We start from the raw sequence: 26,025 nt of genomic DNA, 5'->3' as shown, positions 1-26,025 counted from the left end.
TCAGTTTCATCATGTAATAAGATCAAATGTTCCTAATCCAGAATATGGCTGTAATAGTCCTGGTAGAGCTGTATGTAGGCCTCCTTCTCGTGCGGCGTCATGCGCGCGATGGCGGCGTCGTCCACGGCCGGCAGCGGCACGCGCGCGCCCGCCACCTGCACCGTGGGCGCGCCGTCCTCGCTCTCTGACGATGAGCTTTCCATTTCCGCTAGAATAATACGTACAGGTACAGGTACATGTACAGATAGAGGTACAGGTGGAGGTACAGATACATGTACATGTACAGGTACAGGTACATGTACAGGTACATCTACATTTACAGGTACAGGTACAGGTACAGATACATGTACAAGTAGAGGTACAGGTACAGATACATGTATAGGTACAGGTACTTGTACAGGTAGAGGTACAGGTACAGATACATGTACAGGTACAGGTACAGATACATGTACAGGTACAGGTACAGATACATGTACAAGTAGAGGTACAGGTACAGATACATGTATAGGTACAGGTACTTGTACAGGTAGAGGTACAGGTACAGATACATGTACAGGTACAGGTACAGATACATGTACAGGTACAGATACATGTACAGGTACAGGTACAGATACATGTACAGGTACAGGTGGAGGTACAGTGAAACACTGTTGCTTGATTGCGATTCAGAGTCCCCAGTGAGTCCGGGATGCTCCGAGTGAATTGCGATTCTCGTTTGTAGCTTAGGGAATGCTTAACCCTGTAAGCATGTTGCGTGTGAGCGCGTGTGCTTTAGTGGCATTGTTTCAGCCCGTATGTGTTCCACAGTAGTTGACGTCGCTGCGAGTCAGTCGTACTGCTTCACCGAGTGAGGTAGAATTAGAACAGCTCTTCCCTCAAGTCATTGCTTTACTGCGTAGAAACGGACTCCCCGGTACAGGTTGAGGTACAGGTAGATGTACAGGTACAGGTAAAGGTACAGGTACATACAACACGGTAGGGGTGACGTTTAAATGTTATAGGCGACAAATAAAAGGTAATTAAAAACACTAACCGATTGCCTCGACTTCGGTCTTCAGTTTGAAGGGATCCTTGGACTCGGCGTCGCTGTCATCCGAGCTGTCCGGTTCTGCCTTTAGTGCGTTCGCTGCAGTGTTGTCTGCAACGTGCAAGAAAAAATCGTTACATACGCAATAATGCAAAAACCACATGAGACATATTAAATATATTAAAACGGGTCATTCATGTAATTTAAGGCGAAAATTGTTCGACATGTTACAAACTTTTCATTTGACAAATTATGCCAAAAATGAGGGTAGATTCTCGACACCCCTGCCGCCGCCGTCTCCTGCGCCGAGCCATCGGTCGCGGAGAGCTGCAGCGCGGAGTCTGCGTCGGTCCGCTAACAAGTACTCCCAATAATGCTCCTCGGTACGGAGTGAAACGAATCGAGCAGTTTTCAATTTAAAATTCGCGAGTGACCCGTTTTATTATATTTAAACACTAATTATTTTTAAATGATAAAAAGGGATAAGTTCGCCTTTGTACTCAGCTTTTCCAAATTGTATGTTAGATTTATTACCTGCGTATTTTTGTGTACCTAAGTAGGTAATACTCGTAAAGAGTTTACTAATTACTAAGGTACTACTTACTACTCTTTTGCATATACACATATAATCTGGAACACCTATCGGGTTAGCATCTAGGGGGCTTAGCCAAGATGTCAATCGTACATACATCGACAATCACCAAACGAAAACATTTTTTTTTTGGGATGACAGATGATACGAAAAGACACGTGACTATTTCCATACATTAAAAAAATTTATGATTGGTCAATACAAGGTTTTTTCGGCTAAAATAAAATTCTATATGTCCAACCTCTTCATGGAATTACAATATTTAACGTTATCAACATGCGCGCAGTAGGTACTGTAGGTAGGTACAGTTGAGTTGCTCGCGTCGCGGCACAATACATGTGGGGTCACTTTTAAGCTCTAGTTAGACTTTCACCAATGGAAGGAAAAATGCCTCGTGGCCGGAGCCCTAAACGTTGGACAGACTAGGTGGCGTCAAGCCCGGAGATGTCGGTCAGCACGGCTCTCCACGAGGCAGAGGACAGAAGCAGCAAATAAATTCTATAAAAAAAAATTGTCATCGCCTCCCGCTTGATACTTTGTCAGATGATAGTTTAGATGCTATTGTGAATAACCAAAATCGGCAGCCGATTGTATCGCTGTGGAAAGACCGTCAGCTGGTCACATGAACATGTAAAAACAAAAATTCTTTTCCAGTTATCGGCGTCATCGCTTCCCGTTTGATACTTTGTCAGATGATAGTTTAGATGCTATTGTTAATAAAACAAATCATCGGCCTGTTGTACGCGTTTCGGTGGCTGCCATTCCTCAACCCACCAAAGGAGCGGCAGCTGATGTTCACGAGGATTCATCATACATAGCCGTTAACCGCTATACGAGTTTTCGCCCGGGAGGCGATGACTGACGAAATTTGCGCCTGGCTCGCGGTCTATACCTGTGTTCTGTTTCTCGTGCTGCAGCAGCACGGACATGATGTCGTCGGCGCCCTTGCTGCTGGCCTTGGCTGCTGCGGCGCTGCTCGCCGCCTTCTCCAGCGCCGCTTCTGCCGCTGCCGCCTCGCTCTGCAAATATACATGACCATTATAGTACTCGTTGTTGTTGCCCTGAGGCTAAGAGCGCTGGTAACCTAGCGGTAGAAGCGTGCGACTTTCAATGATTTCAATCCGGATGTTGAGGGTTCAAACCCCGGCCGGTACCGATGAGTTTTCGGAACTTATGTACGATTTACCAGTCGCTTTTCGGTGAAGGAAAACCGGGCTAATCCAAATGAGGCCTAGTTTCCCCTTTAGGTTGGAAGGACAGGTGGCAGTCGCGTAAAAATGGCGCCTATGCCAATTTTTGGGATAAGTTGCCAAGCGGATGATCTTTTAGAGTCAAATCTTATTTATTTATTATATTTTAATTAAGTATAGGGTTCTCCCTCTGTCTCTCTCTCATTGTATTCGTACCTGTTCCCCGCCGACAGTGCTCTCCACCATCCACACCGGGCGCTCCTTCCTGGCCGGGGCGGCGCGCGCGGCCTCGCCGATGGTGACGTCGACGCGCGTCTCCTCCACGGCGAGGCCGCCGCTGCGCGTGGCCTCGCCCGACCACTGCTCGTTGCCCGGCCGGAGTAACGACTGTTTTGTATTGAGCCTGCAAACAAATATGAAATGAAATAATACACAAAATATCCTTCCCACTTCTCGGCATAACGATCGACTCTCACTTGAATTGGAAAGACCACATAGAAAATATTAAAACCAAACTTAGCCAATTTATTTACGCCTTGGGACAATTAAAAAAGACCACAGACTTACAAACAGCGCTAACAGCTTACTATGCTTTTGCCCAGGCATGGCTTCGCTATGCCATAATTTTATGGGGAAACAGTACAAACGCAGAAGATTTACTAATTTTACAAAAGAAATGCATCCGTATCTTAGCAAATATTACACTACCCGATAGTAGTAAGCCACACTTTAGAAATCTTGGAATTCTCACGGTACCCTGCATATATATTTTCGAATTGTGTAAATTTGTAAAAGCGCACCCTGATTTATATTCGAAACTTGGAGATATGCCCCGACGATTCGAATCTCGCTTCAAAAATAATTTGACACAAACCTCCTCAAAATTAGTTATTCATAAAAATGGTCCCTACCCGATGTCAATTAGAATTTTTAATAAGCTACCTAACCATGTTAAAAATGAGCTAAATAATTATAAGTTTCTGAAGAATTTAAAGGCATTCCTCGTAGACAAAGCATTCTACTCTGTAAAGGAATATCTGGACTCCTGTGAACAAGGATGTACCTTAGGTCGTTTTCAAATTAAAGCCGTTTGTACTCTTAACAACTATAATAATCTCCCAAACAAGTCACAAATAAAATATAAATTAAACACTTAACATTTCTAAGGCAAACAGTCGTTAGCTAGTTTGCACAAGTGACAGCGCCATCTCTCGGTGCATTTGAAACTAACCACCACGATATGGGTTTATAAAGTTACGACTTGGACATACCGCCCACCAAGGACCGAATGGCCTTTCTGACTGCTCACCATTGCAACATTAGCTACTCGACACTTATTAAGTAACATATTCACTTAGATACAACTAGAGCTATTAAATCTATGACAAATTGGTTTATCTACTAACAGTCTTACTATTGCACTATTGTATTGCACGCTTATTCACTTACTGGTAATACACAAATTTTAGAAGTGGGCCGTTTTATCACGGAGTTCTTACATTTCACCGATACCACTCTCGTTAATCCATCTGAACCAGGATATTTAGTGAGGATTTTACCAAAAAGCCACTTACTAGGAGGTAAATTGTCTTCCTTCACCAAAACTATGTTCCCGATTTCCGGTTCAGGGGTCTTGAAGGCCCACTTGTAACGATGCATGAGATGTGTTAGATATTCATTCGACCATCGTCTCCAGAAATTCTGTAACATCTCTTGAGTGATCTGCCATCTTTTTAAAGTACTTAGGTTACAATTCTCATAATTTGCCTCAGGGATCGTCACAAGTGGCTCTCCTACTAAGAAGTGACCTGGGGTTAAAGGAACGGCCTCTGTTGGATCATTGCTCAACATAGACAAGGGACGCGAGTTCAGACAAGCCTCAATTTGGCTAAGCAGAGTGCTCATCTCTTCATATGTCAGAGTCGCTTCGCCAATTACGCGTTTGACGTGATATTTGACTGATTTTATGCCTGCTTCCCATAACCCGCCAAAGTTGGGTGCGCGAGGAGGGATAAAATGCCAATTAGTGCCACGAACAGCTAGGCTGTCAGCCACATCTTTGGTCATTGTCGACTTCTCCGCATCGAACAACTCTTTGAGCTCCTTTGAAGCTCCTATAAAATTAGTTCCGTTGTCACTATACAGGTTGGCACAGTGACCGCGTCTAGCAACGAAGCGTTTAAACGCTTCTAAAAAACCTCTGGAGGTAAGATCGCTTACCACTTCAATATGTACGGCTTTTGTAACCATACATACGAACAAACTTACATAACCTTTGAAAGCCTTATGACCTCTGCCTTTAGAGGTTCTCAGCATTATGGGACCCGCATAGTCTACACCACTATTTAAAAATGCTCTGGCGGGTGTAACTCTAACGGCCGGTAGAGGGCCCATAAGTTGATTCTGCAATTTAGCCTTGTGCCGCACACAAACCACACATTTGCGCACACGACCTTTTACCAGATTTTTGACGCCCATAATCCAGTATGCCGATCGGATAAAGTTTAGCATCAATTTTGCATCACCGTGTAATGTTTTCCTGTGCGCGTCGTCCACTAACAATTCAGAAAGGTGTGATCGGTGTGGCAAGATTATGGGTTCCTTAACGCCTTGAGGTTCTTGCGAGTTAGTGATTCGTCCATTCACTCTAAGTAATCCCTGCTCATCGATGAAAGGGTTTAAACTGAGTAGCTTAGACGATTTGGATGTGACCTGTCCGTAAGTATGTATTTCTTTTATTTCAGCTTAAAATTCAATAACTTGACTTAATTTAATACAAGTCACTAACGCTTCATCGAGTTCCCATTTATTTAAATGCTTAAGCTCTTGACCTTTATTGATTATCTCTTTTTTCGTGATAAACCTTCTGCAAAATGCTATCACTCTGATCAGCCTTTGCAGCGAAGAAAATTTGTTCAATATCAGCGCTTCTATCTCACTCGTAGCAATGTGAACTCTTAAAGATTGCTCTTGATTCGTCTCGTTGTTCTTTAACCTGTTGTATGCTATGTCTTTGTTCCACAGAAACTTCGGACCGAACTTCCACAGACCTAACTCTGCAAGCTCCGACGGCTGCACTCCTCGCGAAGCGCAATCAGCTGGATTGTCCTTCGTGGAGACATGAAACCACTGCGAGGATTCCAGTTTGGAATGGATTTCAGAAACTCTGTTCGCCACGAACGTTTTCCAATTACTTGGATGTTTATTTAGCCATGCTAATACCACTGAGGAATCCGTCCAAGCCCTTATATCGTTCCTGGGAATATTCAGAACTCCAGCTACCTCAACCAACAGCTTAGTCAGCAGGGCAGCACCACAAAGTTCCAAGCGTGGAATGCTGACTTGCCGAACGGGTGACACTCTCGTTTTAGCGCTAACTAAGACGACATGGACATCTGAATTTGCGTTTATAACGCGCATGTAAACCACCGCAGAATAGGCAACATTGGATGCATCCGAGAAGCCATGCAATTCAGTGACGACGTCATCTGCCCTTGTGAACATCCACCGCGGAATACTGAAGTTGGTAAGTTGAGCCAGTTCATTACGGTAAGTATACCAATCTTCTAAGATGCTTGATGGTGGTTCCTCATCCCATTCTGTCCCTGCTATCCACAATCGTTGTATGAATATCTTAGCTTTTATTACGCACGGAGCTATCCACCCCAGGGGGTCGAATAACCGCGAAACGTCGGATATAATTTTCCTTTTTGTTACAGGTGCAGACAACGGAGGCAGCTTCACCGAGTATTGAAATTCATCGCTACTTCTGTTCCAGGTGAGTCCTAATATCTTTACTATATTGTCCTGTTTAAATTCTAAAGCTTTGTCCTGCTTGCTATTTTCTCCATTTCCTGAGTCATCTATTATCTGTAGTAATTCATCTTTGTTACTTGACCACTTTTGTAGAATGAATCCACCTTTCTTTAATAGTGCTTTCATCTCCTGATATAATTTTGTACCCTCCTCTATGGTCTGGCATCCCGTCATCAGATCATCCATATAAAACTCCCTTGCGACTTTCTCTGATGCCATTGGGTACTCTTCTTTATGATCTTTGGCGACTTGATTTAGACTTTTTACTGCTAAATAAGGCGCTGACGCCGTGCCGAAAGTGACAGTGAGTAGCTTGTAGTCTTGTATATCATTTTCCGGCGAACTTCTCCACACTATGCGTTGAAATCGCAATCTTCTTCTGCTACTCTCACCATTCGGTACATCTTAACGATGTCAGCTATCAAACATACTGGATGTTTTCTCCAACTCATGATCAAATGTCGCAGGTCTGGCTGCAACGTAGGTCCAACCATCAAGTTGTCATTCAATTCCGTTTTCATTTTTGCAGGATGCGTCGAAGACCACCCTAACCTTGGTGGTTATCTTATCCTCTCTGACGACTGCATGATGTGGCAGGTAAGCTGATCTTTCTTTACTTATCTCTTGATTTGGTACAGGCACCATATGACCTAACTGTAAGTATTCATTTATTACTTCCGTATATCTCTCTTTTAGCACCTTATCTTTTGTGAACTTTCTTTCTAATGCCTTTAACCTTTTTATTGCTATCTCACGAGAGTTCCCATTGTTGCAGGTCAACTCTTCATCGCGAAATGGCAATTTCACGACGTACCTACCATCTTCGTCTCTACGCGTCGTGGCAGAGAACAAATCTTCACACCTTTGTTCTTCCTTTGTTAAAATCTGTGTACTCAATAAAGGCTCATTTTCCAATTCCCAAAATCTTTTTATTATTTCGTTGTCCTCCACCTGTGTATGGAAAACGGATATTTGGTTATCTGCTCCTGCGGTGCGCACTGATCCAGACACTATCCAGCCAAATGCAGTGCACTGAGCTACCGGGGACCCGGCTGGTCCTTTCAATACACCTTCCCTTAAAATCTGGCCATAAACTTCTGCACTCAGTAAAACGTCTATTTTATTGGGTGTATCAAAGTTTTTATCCGCCAAACACAAGTCCTTTAATTGTATCCAATCCGGAACCGACACTTGCCTCTCGGGAAGCAAAGAGGTAATTTTTGTCAAAACAAAACACTTCACCTCAATCTTAAAGTTCGGATCCGTTAATGACTGGAGTTTTAACGTTACTGTTGCCTTTGACCTCACAACCCTCGGATCATCTCCTAATCCTGAAATTGTAGGGTTAGCAGATGTTTTCTGCAATCCCAACCCTTGAACTGTGGCCTCTGTTACAAAAGAGGCCTGTGAACACTGATCCAACAAAGCTCTGAATGGCCGATACTGACCTGTTTTGGACTCAACATTCACGATTGCCGTGGGTAACAAAACTCGGGTTTGTACCTGACCTTTCGCAAAACAAGTCACTACCGGTGTGGTATCATCTGAAGCCTGACTGGAGCCTCCAACTGAGGGTCCGTCAGTTGCCCTACTAACTGATTGATCTGAACTACCTAAATTACCCGTTGGAACACCCTTTGGATGAAGTAATGAATGGTGCTTTTTCTGACATACTCTGCAACTGGTGGCTTTTTGGCAAAATCTAACACCGTGATTGCTACCTAAGCAGTTATAACAAATTCTATTATTGGTTACGAACTCGTGCCTCTTTTCATAATCCTGGTTAGCGAATTTCTTACAAAAGCATAATTTATGCTCCTCGCCACAAAATTCACAATTTATTTTTACTAAGGTTGTCGCATGCAACACCTTTGTGTGACCTTTATTACTGGGAGGCTTTGAACTGACTGGTGTTGCTTTGTATACATTTTTCGGTTCAATGAATTCCAAAGCGCGATATCTATTGGTTAAAAACGTTTGAAATTCTTTAAACGTCGGCAACGCGTCCGACGACACATTAGTTGCAACATTCAGCTCCCACTGCTTTCTGGATTCGGCATCCAATTTAAGTGAAAGTAAATGAATCACAATAAGGTCCCAAGACGAAACATCTATGCCTAAATAGTGTAATGCATTTAAACAATCGGAAGAAGTATCCATCAACTCTTTTAAGCAACCTGCCGACTCAGTAGTAATATTCCGCTGACTAAGTAGACGTTTCAAAATGCAATTCGAAATATATTTTTTGTTGCTATAGCGTTCTTCCAATTGTTTCCAACATTGAGCGTAATTTGCGTCCGACACGGGTGTGTGCCGAATCAATTGCTCAGCTTCCCCGGCCAAATAACCCTTAAGATATTGCAGCTTTTGTACATTATCTAACTCTGTGCTATTGTGTATCATTGACACAAACAAATCCCGAAAAGTGGGCCACTCTGTATACTTCCCTGAAAATGTGGGAATGCTAATCTTAGGCAATTTGACCAAAGAAGACCTTTTATTTACATTTTCATTTGCACTCGTAATTATCTTACTTACATTAGACTTGAACTCAGTTAAAATGCGTTTCAAATCACACTTGTATGTCATATAATGCTCTTCTGTTAATTCATACACATCATCGGTCGTATACTTCAAAGACTTTAGTAACGTAGCATCAGCTGTTTGCAGTAGCTCTTTATGACCCTGCCTAAAATCATTCCACAGCTGTTCCAATGCCTCGAGCTTACTTTCCACATAATATTCAGTTATACGTTCCTTAGGGGACTTTTTAAAATTACTTCTCGCCTTAGTTATACGATTTGACAAATCGATTTGAAAATTTACTAAAGATTCCATGTTGAAACAATAAACTAAACAATTTTATAAAATCTCCAGTTTCTAAATTATAATTACAATTTAAATTGCAACAACTATTTCATAAACAAACTAACCCAATTTTACACAAGTGTAAACCTGACACTTAGAAAATTTTCGAGGTAAACCTGACTTAGAAAATTTTCGAGGTAAAATCTGTAAAAAATTACAAGTGTTTGAAATGTTGGGACAGCCAAAATCCGGCATGGATTCCCCGTACCTTCGTTTTTTCACTAATGATTCTAAGTCCTAAAACTAATGAAGCTAAATATTACAAGTTAATTTTTAGTCTAATTCTGCACCAAGTCCGGAACTCCTTGGTTATAAGGTTGAAAATGTCTAATCCACTGCCACTATGAGATCGATGCGAAGAGTAGCTCTGCTCACACGCACTGAACTACTAACACCAAAATCCGGTTCGATGGACCATGAACAAGGATGTACCTTAGGTCGTTTTCAAATTAAAGCCGTTTGTACTCTTAACAACTATAATAATCTCCCAAACAAGTCTCACAAATAAAATATAAATTAAACACTTAACATTTCTAAGGCAAACAGTCGTTAGCTAGTTTGCACAAGTGACAGCGCCATCTCTCGGTGCATTTGAAACTAACCACCACGATATGGGTTTATAAAGTTACGACTTGGACACCTGCGATAATGCTTAATATTTACTCGTGTCGTCCTCTCTGCCACCCTTATATGTATACGGCAGGCCATTACATGTAAACATAAGTATTTAATAATTTAAGTAGCTGATTAGTTTGTAATTTTATTGCAGTGCCCCTACAGGGTTGTGTTGAAACATAATAATAATCTTAAGATCTTTTTGTACACACAAAGCAATGATTAAATGAGTATGAGTATGAGTATAAATATCCAAAGAGACAGATATAGTAAGGCTAAAGCGAAATCTAGACGAAGACATTTGTCGCTTAGTGTCGTAGTGTGAGTAACCGTACGATTGACTAAGACAGGGCTTCCTAATCTTTTTCAGTCCGCGGCGCACTTGCAAGTGTAAAATTTAATCACGGCGCCCTAACCTAGTTAGGCACGAGAATATATTTCGAATACGAAATATATTCTCGTGCAGTAACATGGTGAGGAGGAGTGCCTCGCGGCGCCCCTGGGCGCCGCGGTGCACAGTTTGTAAACCCCTTGAGTTTCCTGAATCCTTACTAGATCTTCGATATTTATTAGTTCCAACCCCTTTTGGTACCTTCCTAGCTTCCTACAGAAGCAGCCGAACTAGGAAAGACAATACCAGTTGTCTTGAGTCAAATAACCTTATGGATAAAGGGCTTCACCGATCTGCATAACGACCTAGCCACATCCAGCCCCCCCCTGAATCCTTAAGTCGATATTTAACAAGCCCAATCCTTTTGATACCTATAGAAGCAGCCTACAACAGTTCTCTTCAATCTTAGTAGAACACTTGGAAGCACTGCACCCGCGCAGCTCAGCCTTCGGCCTCGCTTTAAATTACTGAGGGAGTCGGGGTGAAGACTGGGAAAGATGAATACGCACCCACGAATGGTGTTGATGTCAACCGGCTCCGGCTCGAGGATCTCCGGGGCCAGCTTGATGCCCTCAACAGCCCGCAGCAGCTGGTACAGCGGCTCCAGCTGCTCATTGTACTTGGCCAGCAGTAGGCGAGAGTCCTTCTTCGGGAGGGCGGACTGGTCCTCCTCCACCACTTGGCTGCAGAAGGTGCAGCGGAACTCCTGCGTCATCATGTCGTACAGCTGGTCCGCCTGGAATAGAATCATAAATCATTGTTTAACGTTAAAAAAGGGCGTCCGAAAATTACGTATGGTGTTACGGGGGGAAGGGGGGTCAAGCCGAATATCACCAAATATCCTCCGATGTTGCTTATGTCCATGGGCGATGGTCACTGCTTCCGTGTCTGCTCGTTTGTTACTACATAAAAACTAACCTCAAGGTCGGTGAAAGTCTTCCCGCAAGAGGGGCACTTGAAGCTAGCGCGACTGGTCGCATCCCGCTCCTCAGTCTCCATCCGCTTCCGCATCAGATCCAGCTTATACTTGACCACGTTCACGAACGTTTTGTAGTTTATGAAGTAGTAGTTCACTTTCTGTGCCTTGCCGTCTGCACCTGGAATTTGAAATGGTACATTGCTGTAATACAGCACGAACAGGTAATAAAATACCATATATCTAATTGTAATTAAATGATGTAATGTTTACCTGTCTCCATTTTGAGTCTGACTTGGATGAACTTGTCGTTTTTGAGGGTCGCTATTCGGGCTCTTAGCATTTTTCTCTCGAACTTTAGCAGCTCGCATATATCATCTTCTTTCATACCTAAACAAAATCATTGTAGTATGTAAAATTACATTGTAATGTCACATTCAAAACATAACTCTATACTGAATATTTATAAAAGGGGGATCGCACACGGCGACTTTTTGCAGCGAGATGAGACAAACGAGCAGACAAGTCGCTTGATGGAAAGCGATTACCCAATGTCACTTACAGGGGGTTCGAACCAGCATGTCGACGGTAAGGGCATCCTCTATGGTGTAAAAGCCTCGCACCACGAGCCGCGCCAGCTGCTTCAAGCTGCTCGGCACCTCCGTCACCAGCCGTTCCTGCGTCATTGTGGTCACTTACAGGGGTTGCGAACCAGCATGTCGACGATGAGAGCATCCTCTATGGTGTAGAAGCCACGCACCACGAGCCGCGCTAGCTGCTTCAAGCTGCACTTCCGTCACCAGCCGTTCCTGCGTCATTGTTGTCACTTACAGGGGTTGCGAACCAGCATGTCGACGATGAGGGCATCCTCTATGGTGTAGAAGCCTCGTACCACGAGCCGCGCTAGCTGCTTCAAGCTGCTCGGCACCTCCGTCACCAACCGTTCCTCCGTCATACCTGGAACAGTACATCTATGTCATCTATTAACTTTACAAAGAATAATGAAAGCCTTTCCGACTCGGAAATTCCGATAATTTTTAATTTTGAGTTATTATTATCGCAAAGTATTTGTAATTTAAAAAAAATACTTATTTTGTATTATAAATAGAAATTTAAAGACTATTTTGTGTTTTGCATTAGAAATAGTGTATCAAGGAAGTATTTTGTATTTAATATTTTCCCTATCTCCGGTCGCTAACGCATTCATTCAAGTGAATAGTACGATTAACGAAAGCAACGTTGGTCCTCCGAACCGGATGGCTAGTCATCTATTCATCAATCCGGCTACGCCGCGGAACACTATGGCATTTTTTACGTTTTTTGTATAGGTTTGGCTTTCAATGCGGCCTGTGGACAATTTTTTGCGTTACCTAAACAGTTTGAAAGCGAAGCGGCTGATTTATTACTTCCTGCACGGATAAGATGGTCGCGTTATCGACGTGATAGTGAGATACTGACAGTGTAAGTATATCTGTTTCAATCTTGCAGGCCGGTGTCGATTTTAGTCGCAAAAATGTAAAATTGATAGATTTAGTCGGTGAAATTGTACACCTTTTGTTACCTAATTGAAATAACAAGTACTGGTTTCTATTAGCGCATCTTCTTATCTTACCTTTTATCAGATCAATTTGTTGAAAACAGACTCACTAAATTAGTAATGTTTGCTTTTCTGATGGACGTTTAGGTAAACGCGCGTAAAGCACTGATTTTGTCGCTCTTATTTGTAAATTTCGTAAAGTTTGGACGGCTAAACATGGTAATTTTGTATTACACATATCCTGTACTTGACGTTTATCAGACTACATTTTTATTATTATGACTTTGAAGTAGTGTAAATGAAAGTTAGACGAAATCAATTTTCTCCAGAAATTACGTCAAAACAAGTGATAATTTCTCTGAAAATCGACTTAATTTCAACGTAATTTTGATACTTAAACAATCTACAACATTTGTTGAAACTATTCTTATACATCAATTTGCATAATTTACCACCATAAATTTTTGATGAATTTTTAAAAACTGTCCCTTCTTTTCATATATTACCGGAGACGCACGCTTGCGACCTCATTATTAAAAGGCAAGATGAGAAGACGTGCAATAGAAACCAATACTTGTTATTTAGATATTACGTAACAAAACGTGTATAATTTCAACGACCAAATCTATCAATTTAAAATTTTTGCTCCAAAATCGACTACGGCCTCTTAATGTGACATTTGCTATCACGTGGATAACAGCGTCCATCATAAGACCGCTGGCGCTGCTCTAACCTTGCTTATCGGACGGGAAGAACGAACCTACATCTAATTTCATCTTTCTTGGAATTATTTGATGCCTCAACGATGACTAATATACAAGTAGCTACGTAAGTAGTGACGCATAGAATAGGGGATTCTACCTATTAATCCTTGCTCGTGCGCATCCAATTCGTAGGTAATAATCTGAGATATGTACCTAATATATTGAATTAAGAAATAATATGTATTTGCGTAAATTATTTCCTGTTGTATGTAACAGTATATCCCAAGATATAATCGCCCAACGTATCTCTCGAGTACAAGTACAGCTTTTCGTATTTTCCAGTCCGCTAACCTTACGTTTTGGTACATTCAAGCGGCAGTCACGTTTTTTCATTCGTAGTCTGCCTCTTTCGCACTCCTCCCCTTTTGCACACTTCAATTAGGTATCTTTAAGCGAAAGCGTCGTTCTAGACCTGAGTGCCACACTAACTACACTGAGGATGAGGACGCGATATAGGAAGAATATCGCACATTATTTTAATTAACCCGCCTGACCTGTTCGGCCTGTTCCCACATCTCTATCGATCGTACGCGCATAATAGGGGGGTATTACTGCAATGTTCTGCCACCAGAGTGCAGCACTTGCCCCTTTAGTAAACCATAGAGTAACTTATACATATACTGTGCCTATAATATTGTTTTGACAAGTTTTCAGAGATAATAAAATATGACATTGATGCATCAAGGCGGTTTGTTTACAGAGGACCTACCGGGAAACCGAAATTTCGCTAACTGCCTCTTTGTCGCTCAAATATGACAGAAATGTTAGATAACGAAATTTAGAGGCGCCCCCTACCCAGAGTTTCGCGTAATATTCCCTATTATATTGCAGTCCCGCTGGCACAGTGGCACCCGCGTGCCATAGAAATAGGAACAGGCGAAGTCAATGTACGATATTCTAAGTGATTAGCGTCTTTACTTTTCCTTGACAGTTGTCAATCGGCAAACTTGAGTGAGCGTGCAGCGTGTGATTTGATCTGATCTCTCGTGCGTCGCGCTGGTCGCGCATCGCTTCTAATGCATGCGGAATAAGATAAACGGCTCGTTTTCTCTTTTACATATACATATGATACATTCATGTTTCCGATATGTGGTTAAGCGTGAGAATCATAAATGCAAAATCATAGCCGGCCAATGCCTAAAGGCCCCAGTGGGTTTACATGCTTGTTTTACTACTAACGTTGAGGTCGCGACTTCGCGAGTTAAAGCCCTGCGGTTCGCAACTTCGCACCAATGAGTTTTTTCGGAACTTAATATAATAATTATATTTCAGCCCCACGTATATAAGAGAGTATATACGTCCCACTGCTGGGCACAGGCCTCCGCTCATGCACGAGAGGGATTGGGCCATTGTGCCCAGTCCCCACGCTAGCCCAATGCGGGTTGGGTACTTCACAATCTTCACATACACCTTTGAATTTCTTCGCGGATGTGATTTCGGAACTTATAAATAATAATAAATTATTTATTTGGCAGGCAAGAAACCCAATTTTTACAATTTACAAAAAAAAAAAAAAAAAAAATACAGTGCAAAATACTAAAACTTACAACCTAAAACAATGAAATAAAACATTTACAAACTTATGGTCTAAAGATGGCTGTTCTCGTTATGTACGATGTATTGATATTTGGGTCAAAAATTTTTTCGTCATTTTGTTTTTTGTCCCCAAAAAATGTGACGGAGTGGAGTGGAGCTTTTTGTATAGGGTGAAATTTAGTTTTATTTTTCTCAAGAGAATTATAATCTACAGCTAGAATGACAACTCAACTTTTTTTATTTATTTCATAGAAGCGTGACAGAGTGGTCAGAAACAAGACAACGAAAAGAATTTTGATCCATTTAGGCACCAGTCGGTTTTCGGTAAAGGAAAACATCGTAAGGAAAAAGGACTAATCCTAATAAAGCCTAGTTTCCCCTCTGGGTTAGAAGGTCATATGGCAGTCGCTTTCTAGACCCCAGGCTTTCTAGAACCCATGAGCCATGACAATAAGCCGCTAGAAAATAGAAGAGGGATTATGTGGTAGAAGTTCTAACTTCTACGGAGAATGCTAGAACGAGCTGGATGTGTGTGGCTTTCATGCTTGGCACTCAGCGTTTTAACTAAATTACCGGGGGATTGTTATGTAGATTGCCGGGCATCTTTAAGAGATGATTACATCCATAAGGGATGATTGTACATCTATCCTGTCGCCGAACACTTTCTGCTGAAAGGAACTGAGAAAGGTACTGTCCGCGCGCCAATTCCGTGCATTCGGAGGTCGAGGTGGGGGGGTGTGCGCCGCGCCCGTACGTACAAAATGACACCACTCTGCTGCCATGACCATGACGCCCAACATTCCTCAGCCGTGCACGGAATTCGCGCGCGGACAGTATATGTTATTTTTATTTCCCTGTCGCTTTTCGCAGCAACAATGTATTCCTAAAGGTAACATCCACACCGCAGGTAACTTTAGTAAAACAACACTGTGCAAGAATATAACATTAGGTAACTTACTGTTGCACAGTGTTGTTCCACAAAAGTCAACTGCGGTGTGGGTGTACCTTAACCACAGGGTCATAATTTAAAATAACGAATTATTAAATGAGCGAAATAAACAGACCTTTGATTTCGTTACATTTATTTCATTGTAACAACGAAATTAACCTAAAATAATTTAAAAAGAAAAATGAAGTCTTGTAAAGTTAAGTATACCGAATACGTAGTTACATATAATAACATCTAAACAAAAATATAATCCAAAACAGCATTTGTTTTCAAGTTACATCCTTAAATTACATTTTGTACCGTCGTCATCAGATATATTGGAGCGGCCATGGTGCTCGAAAATATCTGAACACGCATAACGCCTTGAAAATAGAGGCGTGTTCAGATGTTTGTGAGCACCTTGACCGCTCCGATATATCCGATGGCGACTGTACAAGAAAAGTCTTAAATTTGGCAGTGACTTTTTAATAAAAATAACTTCGTAATTAAAACTTTATTTACTAAAATCAGTATTTTTTGTAATACTTGCTTTGAAATGTTTATAAAAGGAGTATTATATTTAAACACTGTTTTTTTTTAATGGAATGGGAGGTTGGTTCATCTCTGCTGATTTCATTTAAAATCAAATCCATACAAACAATGGCTTAAGTATTTAAATTTGACCACTAGCTACTTAAAACATAATTATAACAACAAACAATACAGGTCAGTATCCGTATGGATAACATTAGCAAAATGGCCGCCTACAAAAATACTTTTAGGCATAATCAAGAATTTATTAAGAGGTAGGTTGGATATTCATTTTAACAAAACAGAACTCGGTCACATCACATACAATTTTCGCTTACATTCTCTACATTTCTGATCAGTTAGAATTTCACAAGGAAGAAATCTAGGATACACCCGTAGTAAAATATAACATGTAAAAAATTAGTAAATGTTTAAATGAATTTAAGCCTATTTGATTCCAATAAGATACGGACATTATAACAATACAATCAATCAATAAGAACTGTTCCAATAAAAAATTCAAACTGTTTGAAATTGCGATCAGTCAAGTTGTCATTTGGATTGGAGCAGACATATGCCGAGGACAGAAAATATGACACAGTTCGTTAATACCTGTCATCTCTACAAGTATCAAAATATTCCAATGATCAATTTGCAACCAAACAATACTAGTTACAATTAAAATTCCAATATACCACTCTAAACCCAAATTTAAGGAAATACAAGAGATCAACATCAAGTTGTACGTTGGCTAGTAATTACAATTATTACTTATAATAGAAATTGACATAAACAATAAATAGTTGCCGAATTAAACTTACTTAATAATGTAATGACGTACGTAAAATACAAGTAGATACCTATTTATTTACATCAAGAGTACTTTACACAGTAAATAATGAAATACAAACTCAGTCCTTAATAATTAATTGATAACACTGTAAATTAGTCAGAATGAGTTCGTTCTAGAATCATTTGTATGTTGTCTAACATCTGATAAATCAGTCTGAAGTTGGGTCGGTCGGTGGGGTGCGTGCTCCAGCACTGGCGCATAAGATCGTACACGCTGCGGGGCGTGTTGTCCGGACACGCCAGGACATTCCCGTCCTTCAGGAACCTGACCACTTCTTCATGGGTCATTCCGAAGTAAGGCTGTAGGGCAAAAGAGAATATTTCCCACAAGCATACCCCATAGGCCCACACATCAGACTCTAATGTATACTTATTGTACAATATGCTTTCTAAAGGCATCCATCTCACTGGGATAGCGTCATGCTCGTCTCCCTTATAATAATCTTGTAAATAAATTTTATGTGAAAGACCGAAGTCTGCAATCTTCACTACCATGTCATCATTGATTAGACAGTTCCTGGTGGCAAGGTCTCGATGAACAAATTTGCGATCAGACAGGTAGACCATCCCTGAGGCGATCTGCCTCGCAACATGCAATAAGTCTAAATGGCCCAGTGGTGTCGCCAGTAACCTTAAGTCTTCCCTGTATTCTGACATTGGTGGGTAGTTAGTGGCAGTGCTGCAGGCCCTTAGGTATTCATTTAAGTCACCCTTTCCCATATACTCAAACAGCAAGCACATGGGGCGACCTATGGCACAGACACCTAACAACTTCACGATGTTGGGGTGGTCAAAGTCGGCCAGAAGACAAGCCTCTCTCTCAAAATCTAGTTGCAAGTCATGAGAGGCTTCATCCTTGAGCATTTTGACAGCAACCAGAGTAAACTCTTCTTCCGGAACCAGCCCAGGAGCCTTTGCTTGAAACACTCTACCGAAAGCACCTTGGCCTAAATCACGGATATAAATAATATTATTTCTTGGGAACTCCAGTTTCTCCAGTTTAGGGTTCAGCTGAGCCCCGGTGGTGTGGTAAGCCATATTGCTCGGGAGTTTGTCAAGATCGATATCCATGTTTGGGACATTTCTACGGTTAGGCATGTTACACTTAGAGTAATGATTTTTAAAAAAGTAATGGCACAAGAGAGCGATGGATGCAATCCCTAAAACGCACCCGAGGCCACCAACTGATAGCAATAACACAAACGTAGGCGTAAAATAGTTTTCCATCTCTATACTTGGTCCAATAATATTGTCATCTTCTAAGGTGGAGTTGGCACAAAGTGGTATATCGCAGAGCTCCCACCGAACCTCAGGATCCATAGTGTAGCACCACGGCCCACGCTCCTCACCCCCAGCATTTCTGCAATAGTTGCTAGAGTTCTGCACTTCTGGGAACACAAGCGGAGGTCTCGTGTGCTGGTGGGGGTACTGAGACTCCCAGGCCTGGCAGGCCTTGCCACTCTCGGTGACGTTCACCGTACCCTGGTAGTACCGGCCGTTGCCCCGCACGCAGCTCGCGGTCACTTCACTGTAGTCCATGTTAGTGATGCCCACATAATTACACGTCACGTGTGACCCTTTCCCTGAAAACTGGGGAAATTTCTGGCATTCGGGAAATCGGAAATGGCCTCTAGACTCAAAGTAAACGCCTCGGCGTTTTTGCTCTTCAAAAACGATCCAGTCGTTGTAACAAAACTGCATTTTAACGGCGATGCAGTCTTCGTAGCACAGAGGCAACGCGAAGTCGCCGACCCCATCCTTGTTGATGCATTTGGGGAATGCGTAAGCACAGAGGAGCTTCTCGGCGCGGCTGCGGCACGGCTCCCTGAGAGTCGATATCATTTCTCTCCACAGCCCAGTTGTAATCTTTTCGTTCTCCAGACCACCCGTATGGTTATACCACACGTACCCGGTTGTATATGTTTTGCATATTTGGCCATTGTATGGGCCGCAGTAAGGATGCACGGAATTTACGATATAAAGGAGCACGGTTATCACTTTATAAGACGTATCCATTGTAACTATTGGACAGAAATTAATTCGATGTATCTAATGGCTGATCGTTGCATTTTATTCAATACCTTTATAGTATAATACTGAAAAAATATGACACTGACTATACAATGGCGGACGCATTATTATTGATTTTAGTTGTTTCGTTCTTCATTATGGAAGTCCAAGCCACAAAGCAAAGCAACCGAAGCGACATGAGCGAGAGCGTGAGTAACTTGACAGTTGACAGGGTTGACATTTCCGAAATGGTCACCCCTTTGTGCACAATCGAATGTTTCAGAATCGATAATTTATCATTTTGACTTCTTGTTCAATGTTAATGAATTTACGTGTTTATATAAATGACCGAGGAAATCAAGAAGAAGGCAGGATGGCGAGTTAAAGGATTTAAAACAGCAAATTTAAGTTTAAAATCCTTTCCATGTTATGTCGATGGTTCTAAATATTATGGCAACATTTTAGTCTTGGACATGTTGGCACGCCTGCGTGCATTCCATACGTCAAAAGTGATCAAAATAATGAGTACTTACTGCTTTATATCCCGATATGGCTGCAATTGAGAAAGTAAAAGTCGTTGTTCTTGGCGATTCTGGTAAATTAGTTCCTAATTTTCACTAGTCCATCAAATAACACCAATTTATTCCGTATGTCAGTAGTACACAAAATAAACATTTGTCAATAACCTTGCACTTGCTTTTTGACGAGTTTGCTTTAATGACATCCTTGAAGGTTAGGCAACATTCCGGAATAACTTTGTTTGGCGCCTATTTTAACTTAATTTTGATCTTTAGTTCCCGTGATTCCCGTCTTAGTACCACAGGTTTTTGTATTTTATTATTTCATGTAAAACATAGAATCTGTAAAAATTTGGCCATAAAAGTTTAATAAATATAATATATTACAGAATTTGTATGAATCTTGATCTAAATGGTTATCTCATTTATTAAGATAATATTTAATTATTATGGAATCAATAGGGGATATTACTGCAATGTTCTGCCGCCAGAGTGCAGGACTAGCTTTTTTAGTAAACCATAGAGTAACTTATACATACTGTACCTTTAACAGGTTTTCTACTGACATTGATGCATCAAGGCGGTTTGCTTACAGAGGACCTACCGGGAAACGCGAATCCGAAAATTCGCTATCTGCCTATTTATCGCTCGAATATGCAAGTGACAGAGATGTTAAGCGAGGTTTAGACTAGCAAGAACTTGCATGCAATTTACGTTACATTGCGGTATCTGATCAATCTTTTGAATGCAGTTTACCTTAGTAGCCGGCAGTGTAACGTAAATTGTATGCAAGTTCTTGCTAGTCTAAACCTCGCTTTAGATAAATAAATTTCTTGTTTCACGATAGACCCTCAGATTGTGGTAGTGGCGCCCCCTACGCAGAGTTTCGTGTAATATTCCCTATGAAATTTTAAATTCATGAGTTACTTCATTGTTTTATGTGGTATATAAAACGTGGCAAACAACCAGAAAGCCCGCGTGATAGTAAGCTTGCACCTCCAGACGATGTGTTAAATGTCGCTAGATGGCGCTATTATACAGATCAACTACAGTACAGTACAGCTATTATTAGTCAGTTTTTTTGTCGTTTTAAGGCGTGGGGAAGACATCGCTAACGCACCTGATCGCGCACGGGAGCGTGCTAGTGTCGCCGACATGGACGGTGGGCTGCGCGGCCGAGGTGAAACTCCACGAGTACCGGCAAGGCACGCAGAAGCAGAACACGTTTTTCGTCGAGTTCTGGGACGTGGGCGGCTCGCAGGGGCATAGGAATACTAGGAACGTGTTCTACCAGCCTGCACATGGTATGTCTCTATGCGAATGTAATGTGCTATTATTGTTGTTATAATTGTTGCTGTTATATAGGGCATTTTCTATGAAAAGGGACCTTATTGTCGATGGCGCTTACGCCGCACAGCGTCGCGCGGCATTGCTACCTGGCAGGTCACAGGGGCTGGCACATGGTATGGTATAAAGGTGGGCTGGTGAAATGGGTCTTTTATCTGCGAGCGATAAAGTTGTACCTGTCAGGGAATTTCAAATATTTTTTCATAATTATAAACATAGCACTCAAAATAAAATTGTACCTTCTGTGTACAGTCTGGCAAAAAAGAGTAGAAATTAAAAAGTGGCAACACTGTAGTGTCGTCCCGTTTTTCTTAAATTGATTTGAAAGCGACGACACTACTGTGTTGCCACTTTTTAATTTCTACTCTTTTTTGCCAGACTGTACCTCTGCTTTGCAGTAGGCCGAGCACATGATTGGCGCGACAGTATCTCACCGCGAGATAAACTACCCGTCTTTTACTAACTGTAATCAAAGAGGGACGGGTAGACGAGATACTCTCGCGCGAATCATGTGCTAGCCCGGCAGATGAGAGGTCTCTTTACTCTCAGGACCACAATGCCAGTTTCATCCTGGACTTTTGCAGTGCTAAACTTAACAAGCACACCGCCACTTTTTTTATACCACGTCGGTGGCAATCAAGCATACGGCCCGCCTGATGGTAAGCAGTTACCGTGGCCTATGGACGCCTGCAACACCGGAGATATTACACGCGCGTTGCCGACCCTTTAAAAACCTGTACACTCCTTTTTTGAAGAACCCCATACTGTAGCCCCTCGGGAAAACCTCGGCAGGGAGCTCATTCCACAGCCGAAGCGTACGCGGGAGGAAATTCCTCTTAAACCGCACAGTACCCGACCATTTAGGTGCTAGGGTGTGAGGATGAACACCCTGCCGATGGCGAGCGGTGCGGTGATAGAAAGCGACCGTTGGCATCATGTCAAACAACTATGTGACCACTTTCTCGTGGTCACATAATTCTGTTTTAGGTAAAAGTACCTACCTTAGGTAAAAATTGAATTCATCGAGTATCCCTCTCTATCTCTCTATTACAGGAATAATTCTAGTCCACGACCTAACCAACAGGAAAAGTCAAGTTAACCTACAGAAATGGCTCTCCGAGATCCTGAACTCAGATAATCCTACGCTTCAGCATATTGATATCGACCCAGAACAGTTCCTCGGCTCGACACAGGTAAGAACAGTTGTATATTGGTAATCCTTCAAAGACTTCATGTTACGTCAATTGAAACCCCAGACACATACGCAGGACGTAAGGGCGTCCACTAGCTGACGGGTGCACGGAGCGAGGAAACGAAAAATAGTATGAGCCACGCTAACTAACTTAACTTGCGCGGACGCGTGCGGCGGATTAGCATAGACTGTGCAAGTTTCATAGAAGTTTGACGTTTAAAATAACACTCGCACAGTCTATGCTATCAAAATCGCTGCAGTTATCTTGGTCTTACTCTATATTTTTCTTAATAGATACCCATTCTGGTGATTGGCACTAAATTCGACTTGGCCGAGGAGAAGCAACGGCGGGGGCAGTACCGCCGCCTCGCGAGCAGCATCGCCGAGCAGTGCGGGGCCGACGAACTGTTCGTCAACTGCCACCAGGCCAGGTTCGTGCTTATGGCTCACTCACTCACACACGGAACACAAACGGACACTCTGTCAGAGTAGTCAAGTCCATGGATCAAGGCGAAAGTAGATGACCGCGCGCCTTTCCAAACGTATTCCCCATTTTCCTCTGGAATTTTCCAATAATGAAATATTTTTCATAATGTCCATCATATCCAAAGAAGAACACACATACGTCCAACGGTGTACTCCCTTTAAATTTCGCCGAAATTCACTTGGCAACCAACTTTTCGCCAAAGTTTCATTTGACAAACCAGTCGTTGGCATAACCTTACTTCGCAACCATTTCATTTCCCAACCCCAGAGTTGCGAAATGAAAATGACGTACTAGGTTGGGTTAGGTTAGGTTGGATTTATTTATTTATTTATTTATTATTTTTTTTATTTTTTCCAACGAAAAAAAAAAAAAAAAAGTTAGGTTGGATTATGTAAAGTTGCGAAATGAAATTTCGCCCAACTAAGAATATGGGATAAATAGTTTGGGAACTGAAAGTTTGTCAAGTAATTTTCGCCGAAACATCAGTAAACCACGTCCAACGCAGGGCCTACTTACGAATATATGATTTTGAACTCTCGATATGTGATTTCGAACGCTTAGCTCCTGTTTCACTTTATCCACTGGAATATTTTTACAAGAATATTGAGCCAGTTGTAATAATGTTTATTTCCAGATCTTTGGGACCCGGGACGAGTAATTCCGTGAAGTTAACACGATTTTTTGACAAGGTTAGTTGGTATGTTATCTATCCTGCCTGTTCTCACTTCTTCTTCTCTTCTTCTTCTTCTCAGTATGTTTACGTACACTGCTGGACATATGCCTCTTTCATGTCTTTCCAAAGTATTTTGTACGCTGCGCTTCTATGCCAGGTCGGCCCTGGTGTCTTTTTGATGTTCTCACTTATGGAGCTGAAACCTGGGTTTTCACCAAAGACATACTACGTAAATTGAGCGTTGCCCAGCGGGCGTTAGAGAAAACTGGTGGGGATCACATTGAGACCGTAAATCAAATGAATGGCTGAGAGAACAGAGCAAGGTCAATGATGTTATAAAACGCGTAGCCAGTTTGAAGTGGAAATGGGCTGGTCATATAGCACGAAAGACCGATTCGTAGAGTAAACTCGATTTGACGCGACAGTATCTCGCAGCGAGATGGACCCGTCTTTTACCAACCGTATGAATTAAAGGGGGACGGGTAGTCTATGTCGCGGCGAGATACTCTCGCGCCAATCATGTGCTAGCCCGGCAGGTAGGCGTGGCTCACTCTGCGATTTCGTCGCGTCGCTACAAGTACATGCGGCCCACACCAATTTTGGTGTCTAGCCATAGTAATTAGCCCCATGCATGAAGTTTATATTTGAACGAAATATGTTTTATTCGGATGTTTGTTACCCTTATATCATGTTACAAATGCATTTCCGTTTTTAAATTACCATTTTAAGTAATTATTAAAATTATAAATAAAAAGTACAAAAATTTGCCCGCGAAAAGCTAGTGAGCGAAACACTCGAAACGCCACGTGACGTCACGCGTTCGACAGATTAGTGTCATTAGTAGCAAACGTCAGTTGGACCGCCCAACGTGTGACGTCATCACGCTCTGTCGAATTCGCGCCAAAAATTATGAGCGTTTCAACCGCTCAAAAATTTTCAACATTTTAAATATTTTTTAATAAAATAATGTTAAGGTTTACAAAAGTATTTTTATCATTTCCGGTGTTCCAACGATATAAATTATGAATCCAAAAATAAAAATAAATTCATGCATGGAGCTAATTGCCGCACACCGCTAAGGAACGGACGCCTGCACGCGCTTGCGCCACCTAGCGGTCATATCTGTCGTAATATACGAGTTTTGTTAGAGTTAAACTTCTGTATCTATTATTATTTATTCTGTGGTACAGGTGATCGAGCGGCGGTACTACTCGCGCGGCTCGCCGTTCCCGGACCGACGCACGCACACACACGCGCCGCACATGGCGCACTATTCCCACTTAGCGCCCACTACTCCAGTCCAAGGGTCTCGCTCGCACCAGTACCTCAGCCCAAGGTTCTACCGCATGGACTAGCACAACGTTGGGCTCTGTTCTGTGTTACGGGGTCAAGATCGGGGGGGAAACCCTACTAAACGTTGTGCAGGTAATCGAGCGGCTGTACTACTCACGCGGCTCGCTGGTCCCGGAGCGCCGCACACACACACACGCGGCGACACACACACACGCGCCGCGCACACACACACACACACGCGAGGCATAGACACACACGCGCCGCACACACACACGCGCCGCACACACACACACGCGGTGCATACACACACACGCGCCGCGCACACACACACACACACGCGGCGCACTTGTCCCACCGTGCCACCACTCCCGCCCCCGCGTCCCTACAGCAGCACAGCGTTGGGCTCTATTCTGGGTAATTACAGGGTCAACATCAGGAATGTGAGAATGTGTGAATGTGAGAACAACAGTGATGTGAGAACTTTTCCACATATAAAACCCATTCCGATACTTTCGAGTACTCTGAGCTCTGAGCTCTCGAAGTTTTCTGCGGCCGTAGCACGGTCGCATTTTTATTACCTGTCACCAAGCCTGTCACGTTCTAACAAGTATGTAAGTGCGAAAGTGACAGGCGATAAAAATGGAATCATGCTGAATCTGCTGCGGTGATCTGTTTTTGTGAATTCGTGGTTTGTCTCGTTGTTTAGTATTCATCACTTTTTATTTCTCAGTATCACAACTATCACATGATCCCGTAAATTGTTGTGCAAATATTTTCATTTTTATTTAATATTGGGTAGATAGGTAAATATCACAGAGCCCATTAACTTTTTCCACCCTGTATGATTGGTACAAATATCACGAGCTGGCTCTAATAATTCGATATCTGTACCTATACTATGTATAAGAAAATTATAAAACTAAGTTACTGTTGTACTTATAT

General features: G+C 42.2%; 3 protein-coding genes and 1 long non-coding RNA gene across 4 annotated transcripts; 2 read left to right on the top strand and 2 right to left on the bottom strand.

Moving 5' to 3' along the window:
- LOC134742877 (general transcription factor IIE subunit 1) lies at window positions 1-20,297 on the bottom strand. Its single transcript, XM_063676064.1, has 9 exons — window positions 20,107-20,297; window positions 12,247-12,372; window positions 11,689-11,805; window positions 11,418-11,596; window positions 11,009-11,235; window positions 3,026-3,212; window positions 2,512-2,638; window positions 1,034-1,138; window positions 1-208 (listed from the first exon to the last, which is right to left on the bottom strand). Exons 2-9 carry the CDS (start codon window positions 12,368-12,370, stop codon window positions 33-35), a joined length of 1,242 nt encoding a protein of 413 aa, XP_063532134.1. The 5' UTR covers window positions 12,371-12,372; window positions 20,107-20,297; the 3' UTR covers window positions 1-32.
- LOC134742698 (uncharacterized) lies at window positions 7,161-7,549 on the top strand. The gene is made up of 2 exons (XR_010127957.1): window positions 7,161-7,222; window positions 7,401-7,549. It is a non-coding gene; the product is annotated as an uncharacterized LOC134742698 (long non-coding RNA).
- On the bottom strand, window positions 16,531-19,765 carry LOC134742875 (tyrosine-protein kinase transmembrane receptor Ror2). The gene has a single exon (XM_063676062.1). It carries the CDS (start codon window positions 19,577-19,579, stop codon window positions 17,657-17,659), a length of 1,923 nt encoding a protein of 640 aa, XP_063532132.1. The 5' UTR covers window positions 19,580-19,765; the 3' UTR covers window positions 16,531-17,656.
- On the top strand, window positions 20,021-25,182 carry LOC134742876 (rab-like protein 3). Its single transcript, XM_063676063.1, has 6 exons — window positions 20,021-20,168; window positions 21,186-21,395; window positions 22,492-22,631; window positions 22,925-23,061; window positions 23,752-23,806; window positions 24,981-25,182. Exons 1-6 carry the CDS (start codon window positions 20,123-20,125, stop codon window positions 25,143-25,145), a joined length of 753 nt encoding a protein of 250 aa, XP_063532133.1. The 5' UTR covers window positions 20,021-20,122; the 3' UTR covers window positions 25,146-25,182.
- The last annotated feature ends 843 nt before the right edge of the window (window positions 25,183-26,025 follow it).

This window comes from Cydia strobilella, chromosome 7 (assembly GCF_947568885.1).
Source record: "Cydia strobilella chromosome 7, ilCydStro3.1, whole genome shotgun sequence".
NCBI lineage: Eukaryota > Metazoa > Arthropoda > Insecta > Lepidoptera > Tortricidae > Cydia > Cydia strobilella.
The sequence above is the reverse complement of the archived record's forward strand: the minus strand, read 5'-3'. Positions and strand labels throughout refer to the sequence as shown.